Source organism: Propithecus coquereli, unplaced genomic scaffold, assembly GCF_000956105.1.
Source record: "Propithecus coquereli isolate 6110/MARCELLA unplaced genomic scaffold, Pcoq_1.0 Scaffold34, whole genome shotgun sequence".
Lineage (NCBI taxonomy): Eukaryota > Metazoa > Chordata > Mammalia > Primates > Indriidae > Propithecus > Propithecus coquereli.
Genome location: NW_012149063.1, coordinates 7,803,427 through 7,817,069, shown reverse-complemented (window position 1 = coordinate 7,817,069; position 13,643 = coordinate 7,803,427). Strand labels below are relative to the sequence as shown.

Sequence of the window (13,643 nt, the reverse complement as noted above, 5' to 3'; positions counted from 1 at the left end):
ATGCTTGGATTAATTTGTTGAATTTTACTATGTTTATCATAAATGATTTACAAACCACCCAGCTTCAGCCTCTTCTGCCTAATTTAGTTATATAATCTTTTCTTGCATGAGCCTCCTATTTTCAGCCTCTGTTTGACCTGGTCTTGACCACTAGCATATGCTTACACTTAGGGCTGTACAGCACAAGTACATTCACTTCCTTCAAGGCTTGGCCCAGTCTCATGCCTAACCTCTACTCCAGCTGTGTTTGCTCTACAATATTTCTCTCAGTCCCAATTCCTTGCCCGGAACTATGTCTCATTCACTGCTTTCAGTCTAGTGCTGATACCAGCTTTTAAAAAAATCACATATTAGGATGAAATAATAATACAAACTGTATCTAATTTGTAACCTCTTGTCTAAAAGTCACTTTTGAGCCTCAGGGTCATGATTAGGACATCTATTATCATTGTAAAACATTTTAGATCAGGATGATGTAAAAGATTGGACTGAATTTATATTCAGTGTGCTTTGAATTTATTGGTTTTTTTCCTTATCATTTCTGTCATTTAAAAGGTGCAGGGGGAGATTGGTTATTTGAATTTTGGCTAAATATAATTAATAGTATACTCATTCTGTTATATCTCTTAGCTATATGTAAATTTATGTATAAAAATGTGCAAGTTTTATTTTTAATTTCCTCTTCTCTTTTTGGTTTTTTCCATTGTTTGCTCCAAGCGTAACTCCAATTAAAATTCAGTTAGCACAAATGTAAGTTGTAACAGGAATCAAGAGCCTTACCTCTTGAGTCCTTAATGTTCATTATTCATTGTTAGCTAGTGGTATCTTTGCATTTGTTTATTTGTTAATGGACCAGGTAGTCTAATTAGATCAACAGCCATAATACCACCAACTGTTAAGTTTGAAATATAGAAATTGATGTCCCATTCATCACTTTCAAACCTGTCTATTTAAAGAGAGAATTTATATGTATATGTTTTATTTGAGTGCATGGGAATATTATTTTAATTTTTAATTCTCAAAGAAGTATTTAAATCGACTATTTTATATTGGTTAGATAACTCATAACTGCTCTCAGTAATTTTATCACATACAGTATTTTGTTTCATAATATGGTTTATGATGAATGTATAGAGTGTTTAAGGGTATTTGTAATTTTTTTAAATTGTGTAATTTGGGTGGTGGTGTAAAATATGCCGATTTTCTTTTCAGAACTGAGAAAATCAACAATGTAGCCATGTGGGTGAGGTTGTTGATATAAATAATGAAGTTAGGACCTCTGACCTGTTTTATATTATTTAAGCCAACAGTCCCCAACTTTTTTGGCACCAGGGACCGGTTTCATGGATGACAATTTTTCCACCAATGGCTGGGCTGGTGAGGGGCGGTACGGCAGAGCTCTGGCCATGATGCAAGTGAGAAGGGAACGGCTGTAAAGACACCACACCACACGCTCACCTCCTGCCCCGGGGTTCCTGAGTTTCCTGGAAGACAAGTTTTCTTGGGGGGTGGGCGGGGTGGCGGTGCTCCGACAGTGATGCGCGGCCCAGTTCCTAATAACCTGCGGACCGGAGGTTGGGGACTGCAGATTGAAGCTATTTCTTTTCACCTTCTTTGATATTTTTGACTGCCTAGACATAGAATTACATGGTCCTCTCTAAAATATAACTATCTACTCGGTCCATGCCAGGCAATGTGCGATGTATGCTCTGGGGGTACAAAGAAAAAGATATCTGACCTCAAGAAATTCCCAGTCTATCTAGCCCGGGCAACAGAGGACTCTGTCTCAAAAAAAAAAAAAAAAGAAAAAGAAATTCCCAGTCTGATAGAGGTGGCAAGCAAGTACACCAAAAGTTACAATCCAGTGTGATAAGTACTATGGATGATATCTATATCTAATACACACAAAAGTATATGGCTCTACAAGCATGCAGATGGACTCCTAACTTCTTTTCCTATGCAGTTTGTACTGTACTGAGTTGACTCTTAAAGATGGGTGAAATAATTAGCAAAGCAACAAAGAGAGGAAATGTGCTCTAGATAGAAACAACAGTATACATTTAGCCATTTGGAATTGCTATTTTTGTCGGTCAAGACAATTAAATATTGGCTGTTTCATATGGTTCAAACTAATGTGAAGGCAGCAAGGGTATGCCAGGCTTGGGGCAGTGCTACTGTTTTGGTATGGTTAAAGGATAGAGTATATTGGAAGAGCAGTCAGAGTTTGAACATCAGTATGGTCACGGCTACCAGATTATAAAAGATTGTAAATTCTTGGCTAAAAATAAATACCCAACCCCATTTCATATTACAGAAATTAATGAGAGAAACTTGTAGATATCAGTCTCAAAATCAAACCGACAGGGTGGGGGTAGGGGACTTGGATAATATGTATTAGATTATTCATAACATGGTTTCTCATCAATAGTGTCATTAATAATGAGCTATAATTAGTGGTATTGACACTAGTGGTTGCAGTATTCTCTAGAAACAAGTTTTCTAAATAACAGCTTATTTAAAGCAAACTTTGAATTTTATCTTTGATACTTTGGTCACCGTCCAACCAGTCTTAGCTCAAATACAATATTCTTTTTGTTTTGTTTCGTTTTTGTTTTTTTTGTTTTTGTTTTGTGTTTCAAGATAAGGTCTTGCTCTGTCACCCCAGCTAGAATGCAGTGGCATGATCATAGCTCACAGCAACCTCAAACTCCTGGGCTCAAGCAATCCTCCTGCCTCAACCACCCAAGTAGCTGGGACTACAGGCTCGTGCCACCATACCTGGCTAATTTTTCTATTTTTTGTAGAGACAAGGTCTCGCTCTTGCTCAGGCTAGTCTCGAACTCCTGACATCAAGTAAGCCTACCACCTCGGCCTCCCAGAGTGTTAGGATTACAGGCGTGAGCCACCACTCAAATACAATACTCTAAACATAACTTAAGCCTTTTTTATTAAGGGTTTATTATGAGCATCAATTTTTGTTCTGTACTTAAATACAAAATGTTATAGTTCATTGTTATTGGGATGTGAGGAACTATTTGACCCAATAGACATGCCCTTAGATTACCTAATTTTTACTCTTGATTTTTATGTTTCTGTCATTTATTACTTAAAGAGGCCTAATGAGCCTAATTATTTTGCATTCAGTTTTCTGGTTAAGAGATGGAGTAAAAAAGGCATGCTTGAGCTTTTTCCTACACCTGTTTGCTATATTTTCACATTTACTTTTGGGTTCATGGATGAAATCTGAATTGTTAAAGTTAATGTAGGTTCAAATAAGTAGAGGTGTTTATAAGTTAAGAATTGTTTTATGTTACCAATTTATTAAATTCATATTATTTCTAATTCTTAAGTATTGGTAAAGATCATTAATTTATATGTTTTTAATATTTGAGGGTAACACAAAGAAATTAACTGGACTCCTTCAATTAGGAACTTTTATGTAGAATTTACCAAATTAACATATCCCAAACAAAGGCCGAAGCGTGTATTCGGCTATAAGGAGTAGGACAAATCACCATTGACTTATCAGATTTAAATTTAGATGTGTACAAATTGCCTGGGTCAAAGGCAACAGAGCCATTTAAATATTACATCTAGTTTCATTGGTTTCAGTGTCCAACATAGTGCCTTGCAATAAATTTTAGATATCCATGATTCCTTGGTTGTGGTTTCCCCTGTGGAGCTTTTCCTAGTTCCTAAGAAACTAGAAACATGCTTAATTGAATTCCCAGAATGGATTTTTCATTTTCAAGAGAATGGAGTTAGTGAAAATTCATCCTGACTCCTTTGATGTTTCTGATTTTTCAAACAATCCAAAAGAGCATGCAGGCCAAGTGCAGTGGGTCACTCCTATAATCCTAGCACTTTGGGAGGCTGAGGCAGGAAGATTGACCCAGCACTTTGGGAGGCCGGGGCCAAGTTTGAGACCAGCCTGAGCAAGAGCAAGGCTCTCTACAGAAAAATAGAAAATTAACCAGGTATGGGGGCACGTGCCTGTAGTCCCAGCTACTCGGGAGGCTGAGGCAGGAAGATCATAGGAGATCAAGGTTGCAGTGAGCTATGATGAGGCCATTGCACTCCAGCGTGGGTGACAGAGCGAGACCCTGTCTCAAAAAAAAGAAAAAAAGCGTGTAACATATATAAAATATACTTTCAACAGGTAACCTATAATGCATAAAGAGTCCCAAGACAAATGGTAATATAAAAACTTTAAAATATGCTGTCCAGTTGTGCTGTTATCATATTTAAATTTTTAAACAAGTTGCAATTTTTGTATAAATGCTAAAATATAAAACTGATGTGTACTGATTAGACATATTTAAGCAGCATATTTTCTTTATTCCTTAATTTTCGGCCAGTGATGTCCAGTTTCCATATTTTAATCCTGGCTTGTTTTTTAAACAGTAAAAAAATATGTTTAGTCTGAACTGATAAGGTACATAAGTTGTTTCTTCTCCAGAGTGAAGTCACCCTGCTGAGAAATGAAGTGGCACAGCTGAAACAGCTTCTTCTGGCTCATAAAGATTGCCCTGTAACCGCCATGCAGAAGAAATCTGGCTATCATAGTGAGTAATGTTCCATTACCTATAGCCTTAGGCTACATCAGTGAAATACTGCCAGAGTTGAATTGAGCTACCATGAAAAAAATGGAGACTGCAGTTCTAATATTTAAGATTAAGTATCAGAATTCCTGTAAGGTTATTATGGAATGGTATGGAAGGGTGTACTTTTTTAGAATCTGGAGAGTTTGTTTTCCTATTTCTGGCTTTTTTCTAGTTATTACTATAGACAAACAAAATGGGTTAGCTGATAATTTAAAATATACTGTAAGTATTAATGGTATTTTGTTTATCTTCTGAGGCTAACACTTTGTCTTAGATTGACAGGGTGAAACACTTCCTTCCCAGCCTCCATTCAGTAATGACGAGATTTTGTTTTTAATCAGCTGTCTTCATTTAACAATATATAGTATCCATTTACAACGTTAGATCCTATTCTTTCTTAAATAATGTCAGCATTGTGCAGTGTTTTTATTGTTGTGAACCTTTATATTAAGCTTTCTAGTTAGTCATAAAAATACTAAAACAGAATCTGCTTGTAAGTTTCCACCAAAATGTTTTCCCCCCAAAATAAGAATCTTCTGTTTTCAGCATTTTAGAGGTTAACTGTGCTTTTTCCTTTTTGTAATGTCCTTCTTTTTTGATAAGATGCACAATGTTGGAACCAGCTGTTACTCTTGAATAAATGGCCAATTTTGTCCATTGTACACAAATTTGTAACAAATAATAGAGTTGGGAATGCATTAGGCAACATTCATAATAGATAACCCACAGCTTTTGTTTTTATGATTTAGTGATATTTCAGGATATTTGTAAATGTGAAGATTGTTTCAACCATATGTATCCACTTCATTTTAATTTGCCAGTGTCAGTAATTCAAAAGAAAGAAACATTTTGTATTGGATGCAAACAGTTCCTCAGGTGCTTTCGATAAAACTTAATGGCCACCATCTTTACTTGTAGTCATTGTAAGCAATTTCATCAGAATGGGCAATATTTTTTAATTTAAAAGATTCAGTAGATTTAGCAACTCTCAATTGCCATATATATTTAGAACACTGATTTTTGTCAGTTTTGAGCATATAAATCTCGGTTATTTGATATCTAGTCATTTTGACAGGACAGTGAAACACATTGTGGAGTAAATTGGAACCATATAGAAATATATTTGGGATTTATATTAACAATGATTGCTGCAGGGATGAGGCCATTATGGTTCCCATCTGACTTAACAACATAATTTCCTATAGAAGCTACTGAGTTCAGCATTATGCATATATGATTTTCTTAAGAAAGCTCTCTTGAATTTTGATAGTTTAAAAGGAAATATACAAATGATTCTATTTTTAGAAGGAAATTAACTCACCTCTTAAATTGTATTCAATTCAAAATTATCTATGATTTTTAATCATTGATAATTTACTCAGTAATCTCAATTTTATCTCTGTTATCCAAGCAATAGGTGCTTAGGAGATACAAGCCAATTATTCATTTTAATAATTGATTTACAAAGATATATGTTTAAGTGTATAGATGTGTAGATTTATATATTATATTCTTCAATAAAATAATCTACATTCATAAATTTTTTATCTGTTTTGAGCATATAAATCTCAATAATCTGCATATATATTGTGCTAATTTGTGAGATACAAGAAATGAAGATGTTTTTGTTGTTTAGAACTATTCCTACCTTTGTTTTTGTCTGGTCGTTTAGATAATCAAACTAAAGTATAGCTCTACCATAAAATTAATTCTCTTCTCAGTTCTCAGGAGATAATTGGATTTTGTAGAAATTTTCGAGTAATTTCTATTTTAAAATTTAAAAATTTTGAAATAAATCTGACTTCTCTTTTAATAGCCAAGGTAGATAGATTGGCTAAGTGAATATTTATATGTTAGAGAAATTCACAAATTCACATTCTTCGTCATGTTGTAGCACACAGCAGTTGTTAATGGTGGTAAACTGTAATACTAGCTAAATCTTCCAAACATTTGTGGAAAAAAAAAACTAAGATTTAGTAGAAATTAAGGAATATTACAAAATCTTGCAGGCAAAGGTGACAATACCAAGTCAACAGTCACAGTGTCTGTCCCACCCAGTTTTAAAACTGAAAAAGTCCCACATCTAGGAAACCACTCAGTGATGACCAACTATGACAGTTGGTCACCTTGACAGTTAAATAATATAAAACCTAAATAGAAAATAAGAGTACATTTTTAATACTTGAGTTCCATTTTTAATATTTGAGTTTAATATTTGAAGAATAAAGCACAGAAGTGCTCTTATCACCACGAATTCGTTTTCTCTAGATCTGGGCATAATTAATTTTGTATTATAGTTGTCTCTATAACCATAAATGGAAAGGAAAGCCTCTTGGGTCCTAAATGAACACTAATAATTCAATAATTTTTATTATTAACAATATGTGTGAACATAGAGAGCTTTGTAGAGAATCAAATAGTCAAACAGCTGGTTTCTTTTAGCTTAAGCAGAACTAAAAGTGGCTCTTTGAGTGCAACATGATTTCCTGTATCTTTCTAGTACTTGTGATTATACCAGTAATTTTCTCCCCTCACCTTCTAGAACTGGACATGGGTGCAGATATATCACATTGTAAAGGTATTTTATACATATATAAAATTTATAATTACATAATTATGAGTACTTGATTCTTTGTACTACCTAAAGATTTGCTTTACCTAATCCTGAAAGTCTGTAGATAAGCACTAGTCCATTATAATTTACTGTTTTGAGTCATTGCTTCTAGGATATATTTACATTTTCTTATACCATTCATCACAAATCAGCTTCTTTATTTTTGAGGGATAGTGTATCTCTAGAACTTAACATTCAAGGAAGGGTCAGCGCATTCTGTTGAAGAGTAGTGGTGAACTAAACAAATACGGCTTTTTAGTATTCTCTTGCGTTAAACTGTCATTGCCAATGTTTTCTTTTCTTTCAACATGTAACTATTGTATTGGCTATTTAAATACCTGAATTACAGATATTTTATAACTTCATTATTGCTTGATCAGAAAGTTATTCTTTCTGTTTTGTATAATTTTTAAAAGATTACTAATTTTGATTTTTTTTATTGTATCTTGAGGTCAAGTTTTTATCCAGGGGTATGGGTTTACATTTATAGCACATTATAAAGAAGACGGCATTCCATCTCATTAGTGTATTTTAAAACCCGCTTTTCAAAATTGCATGGATTTGAGATAGATGACTGAGAATTCCGTAAGAATTACTGTATTTCAGAAAACCCTCAAAATGGGGAGTTTTTTTGAACTAAAGTTGTTCTTGCTAGGTATCCTCCCCCTCCATCGTCTACATTACAAATCGGGGGGTAAGTCTCGCTTCATAAAGTCTGTAGTCTTTTACTAATTGACTTTCAGAATGAGCATCTGGCCATCAGTTAAGCCGGCCAATATCCATTCTCAGATTTGATAGTAAGGCTGCATCTGAACACTGAATGAAGATTATTTTTAATGCCAAGTGGAAAAAGCAAAGTGTAAAAGAATGCATGCAATATGATGCTATTTTTGGAATGTTTAAAAATAAACAAAGCTAAACTGTAATGTTTAGGGATACATACCTATACAGTAAAACTACAAAAAATAAAAACAAGGGGAATGGTAGAAATATCAGAGTAGTGATTACCTTTAGCAAGGAGAGGCACCTCTAGGAAACAGGGGTAGTATTGGCAGTGTTCTCTCAAGTTGGGGGCTGAGTTCACAGGTACTCATGTTACTGTTGTGCCTCATAACTCGCATATACTGTAAATATTTGCACGTGTTGTCTATATCAACTTTTTCACTAAATGAAATTATTGGATTCTACTCTATTAAAATAAAAAAGATGTAAGATTTGTTCAGGCCTAAATATTTAGAATGCCCCTTCCTGAATATCTTTTCAGTTGTAGTATTTAGAGTTTTATATGTATTTTTATTTGAATCCCAATTAATTCATGCAACTTTAACAGCTGCTGGCATTTAGATTCTAAATATTGCTTATTCTCATGTGTAAGCATCATTAGAATCAGGTGTCGTAATCATCCACGGCTGCAGCAGATGGATAGCCAGAATAAATACAGTTCTGGAGAATGCAGAGGGAATCATTTGAAAATATAATCTGTATGTAAAAATTCATTTTGTTTATGTATATGGTAATAAATGCTTTTTTATCTTTTAATAAGAACGACTTGTAGGCAAACCAGACTGGTTTTGTTAAATGATATCTATAAAAGCCTGTCTCCCAAACTCTTACCTCATTTTCTTTCTTAACACTATTTAGCAAATAGTGAAATATTGTTAAATAAAAATTTTTTCAGCTCTATTCTGTGAGGCACTGTGCACCCACATATTTCCGGATGTATGGTTGTGCCTTGCTTTGACCTGTTACAGGTAAAATTGCCTAGTTTGTGACTTATAGTAATAGTTCCTCAATTCCAGTCTCACCGACTTGTCTACATAATCAATTCTGTAAAATACCTTTTAACTTTTTACTCTGTATATTGACTGAACCTAATGAGACATTCTTACAGATATTTAAGAAAATGAATAATTTTTCTTTTTCCCACTCAGCTGCTGATAAAGATGATAGTTCGGAAGACATTTCCGTGCCGAGCAGTCCACATACAGAAGCTATACAGCATAGTTCTGTCAGCACATCCAATGGAGTCAGTTCAACCACCAAGGCAGAAGCTGTAGCCACTTCAGTCCTCACCCAGATGGCGGACCAGAGTACAGAGCCTGCGCTTTCACAGATTGTCATGGCTCCTTCCTCCCAGGCACAGCCCTCAGGAAGTTGATTAAAAACCTGCAGTACAACAGTTTTAGATACTCATTAGTGACTTCAAAGGGAAATCAAGGAAAGACCAGTTTCCATTTATGAGAAATCTGTGGTTGTAAATTTTTTTTTTTACTTGAAATTAAACTTGGCTCTAAAGTTGGTGTGGCAGCAGTTGATGATCAGACTGAACAACAGTTTTTAGTCTCTGGAAAAAGACTGATTTTGCTTTTTTTATAAATATTGTTGGATTTATTAATTTTTCTGTGCTTAATGTGTAAATTGTATTATAATTCATTGTGATTTATTTCACTTTTAATTTGGTGGTGTTTTAATAAATGGGGGTGATACTGAATCTCTCTTCCCACTTCCATTTCTTTTGACCACCCCTTAACCCTCAACTGTGATGGTAGTATTGTTATCATTTATACCAAAGTTCTGCATAGTCCCTATTGACTTTGTAATGTTAACAAAGTCATAAAGCACTAGGCAAGAGAAAGACAGAAATTTACTTTTAATCTTTTTGCCTTTTATTTTGCACATTATGCAAAAGGAAGAACGTTAGAGAACACTTTTTTTTAAGTGAGTGAAAATATGGTAAAAGACATACAGTGCTTTTATGCACATTCTTAAACTAAATCAAGGTCATTAATAATAGTGCATTTTCCTTTTTTTAAGATTTTCAGTAACATAAATTTTAGAATTTTCAGCATTTCAAAAATGACTTTATTTTCCAAATCTTAAATTCAGTATTTTAAACCTATGTTTTGAGGCTAAAAAATATATAAAATATAATATACAATACAGGGTTATCAGATATCTAATAATTTTTGAAATTAGCTCTTGTTGGTTTGGGGGGGGTTTTGTTTCTTTTTTGCAGATTTCAGGTTACAAACTGAGAAGTTTATGCATAATCAAGTACGGTATGGTTGCCAGAAAAGCCTAAAATTACTACTTGGAAAATTTAAGACCGTTTACCCCCATTGTCTTGTACTTGCGAGCTAACTTGTACTTATTCTTGTGAAAGCACTGTCATCTTTTAGTAGCAAATTTTGATAACGTTTCTCGTGGAAAAAAAATCAGTATCTATCTTTAGAACAATGTAATTATAATGTGGGAAGCGTGTGTGAGAGAGAGAGAGAGAGTGTGTGTGTGTGCGTGTGTGTGTATGTCTTCAAATAGTTTATGCCAGCAATCTTTGCTTGAATGTTTAACGATGCCTTCAGTGTGATGCTGGCCAATAGATGATTGCAGTTTAAAATGTCATTACTGTGCAGGCTTGGATAACTAACATTCCATGATGTAGCTTGTTTCTGATGAGATGATTGTAGGTACACTTTTCTCATTATCCAGTCATCTGTGGGATACTGAGTTTTCTAATGTGCCATTATCTATTTTTATTCTGCAATTATGTTCAAAATACAGTACAATATTTTAAAATAGACTAAATTGTTAAACATAAAGTAGTAGATGTGCGTGAGAAAACTTTGTAAAATAGTTATGAGTCCTACCCAGTAGCAACTTCTGGCATTCAAGCAGGATTCCATTATGTAAATATCTGTAATGCATTTATAATAAGTTGTGTAGTTTGTTCTGCATCCATACTGCACTATTTGCTAAAGTCTCAGTGCCATCTCCTAATGAGACTGACATTTTAAAAGTCCGTATGGAATATCCTTGATAATTCAAGGAAATATCCCACCTGCCTAAGTTCCAAACTGGTAAACATTCAAATTATACAAATGACATTTCAGGACTTTTAAGTATGAGGATAATAGGAATTTTATTGTTTGGCTTATTAAAAAAGAGAGCATTTTTAGTTGATAATTCTACTTCTAAAATTTTCTATTTTTAACTGATTTCATAATTTTAAAGTAATCAATTTCTAATCATGATTTTGCCATAGTTATGCTAAGGAGTTATCTCAAAGGCACAAAATATGAATTCTGCAAGAAGGCTCTTTTTTATTGTTGTTTGGATGGGTTAGGAAAAGCCTCAATTTTTCACTCTTACGTCCTTCAGTGCATTTTTCTTTCATCTTATTATTTATGCAAGTTAAAGTTCTTTGGTAACAGAATTCTTGCAACTGTAAAATAAACTACATAGATGTAAGAAGTCATGTAAACAGTTAATGAGCTTACCAAGGTTAGCAAAACTTTTCATTGTAAATCAATCTGTACTCAGCAAATAAAAATCATTATTAGTTGTATAAACACAAATTCCATTTTGACTTTCAGGATGTCACACTACTTCTGTACCTAGCATTTTCAGTCCTTATATTTGCGATGTTACACAAACTGTACTATTTTCTTTTATGTGCAGTTTGCATGAGTAAACCATCAGAGAATAAATTCTATCTTTAAATTATGTTCATAATTTGCTTGTTCTTACCTGTCTTTCATAAAGTAACATCACCTGATAATTTTTTTTCCTTTAGGGCATTTATTACCTAAGAAGAAACTGAGATTCTTTTTATTTCAGTGATAAAATTCATTCCTTCTTGAAGACCTTTTAACTGCAGAGTGCTCAGGCTTTGTTCCTCTTCTCTGCATTCACTTTAATGTCCCTGAAATTCATATACAATGAACCTTTAATCAATGTCCTCATCCCAGGACACTTCCTGAATTTTAGGCTTTGGCATCTCTTGGTGATCACGAAACATAACATGTTAAATATAACATGTCCGACACTGAACTGCTAATCTGCCCTTGCTCTACCCTCAAACATACTCCTCCCACAAACTTTCATAAGTCAATTGCTGACAACGCAATTCTTCAGTTGCTTAAGGTAGATGCACTCCACAGGCCACATCTAACCCATCAGGAAATGCTGTTTGCTTTACCTTCAAAGTAATCCAGAATGCAACTACATCTCACCATTTACACTGCCTTTACCTTGATTTGTGTCCTCATCATTCTTCACCCAATTGGTAGTTGACTTAAATAATTGTCTCTGCTTTCACCCCTGCCCACCACAGCCAGTCCTCAGTACAGCAGCCTGAGTGATACTTTTAAACATAATTCAGGTTATAGCACTCTTCTGCTCAGAATCCTGGAGTGGCTCCCCCATGTCACTCAGTAAGAGCTCAAGTCCCTAGAATGGCCCACAAAGCCCTAAACAATCTGTTTCCCCATCCCATTCTATCTCTGACCTTATCTACCACGTTTTACCAGTGAATGTTTTGAGTGGTACTAGGTGCCATACATGCTCTAGACACTTGAGATACCCCAATGGCCCAAACCAAAACTCTCTGCCTTCATGGAGTTTACATTCTAAAGAGGGTGGAGGGAGGCGTTGGGAAACACAATCAGTAAATAAGTAAATTATGTATTAGAAGTGGTAAGTGCTAAGTGAAGAAACAGACTTTGCTGGAGAACATGTGGAGTGACATTTTAATCTTACCTGTCAGATTGAACCAATCTGAGGAGATGCAAAGAATTCCATAGCTAGTGTTCATAAACACATTCTGCCAATGTGCCTAAGGTAGATCATGTGATGTTTGATAAAAGGTTTCATGAAGACAAGCTGATGTATTTCTGTAACAAATAAGGTTCGACATACGAGTGATGTATTAAAAGATCAAACGCATGTTTGCTTTGTCTTATTTCAGAGGACAGGAAAAGATAATCTCTTGTCTGGTGTGTACTTACTGTTTTATGTAGTTTTGCTAATTCAACATCTGAAACCATAGGATTTGATGCCTGACAATTTTTTTGTGAGGATGTAGTTAGGGGAGAATCCCATTTACTCCCTGGACTTCATCTTAGGTTAATAGACACATGCACAAACACACAAAAAATACCTAAAGAACACAGAGTTATCAAAGCAATTAGTGCTAAAATAGTGACACTTAGAAGGAGTAATTTTCAAATCTGACACTTCTAGATTATCTTGACCACAGAATAGTTACTTTTGCAGCAATTAAAGTTATACCATTTTGTGTCTGTTGTAGTAAGGAAAAAATTATTTTTTAAAACTCCTAATAAATACAAATAAGCTTTTTCTATCATTCTCCCATATGATTTTTTTTTAAAAAAAGTGCAGGTCTTTCCAGATTATTAGTAACTACATATGGAGACTTAGGTGTTCATAGAGTTAATAATCTGGTGTTAAGATCCTAGAGAGCTAACATCCTTCTGTGTGAACAAAAAACTCACAAAATGTAGAATAAAGGCCTATCTGAAGAAATAAATAGTCCTACAATTTAAATAAATGGTGAGTTGCAAATTATATATATTGCCGTGAAAAAGTGCAGTGAAAATGTTTCCAAAATTAAAGGACTTACTCAG

At 34.3% G+C, this 13,643-nt stretch overlaps 1 protein-coding gene across 3 annotated transcripts in view; it reads left to right on the top strand.

The window, feature by feature from the left end:
• The window catches only part of ATF2 (activating transcription factor 2), a 107,729-nt gene extending 97,952 nt beyond the window's left edge, over positions 1-9,777 (top strand). For all 3 annotated transcript variants that reach the window (XM_012650752.1, XM_012650750.1, XM_012650751.1), the window contains 2 exons: positions 4,460-4,565; positions 9,150-9,777. In XM_012650752.1, coding sequence (XP_012506206.1) covers positions 4,460-4,565; positions 9,150-9,376 — 333 coding nt within the window. In that variant the 3' untranslated portion in view covers positions 9,377-9,777. The remainder of the gene's footprint in view (positions 1-4,459; positions 4,566-9,149) is intronic.
• The last annotated feature ends 3,866 nt before the right edge of the window (positions 9,778-13,643 follow it).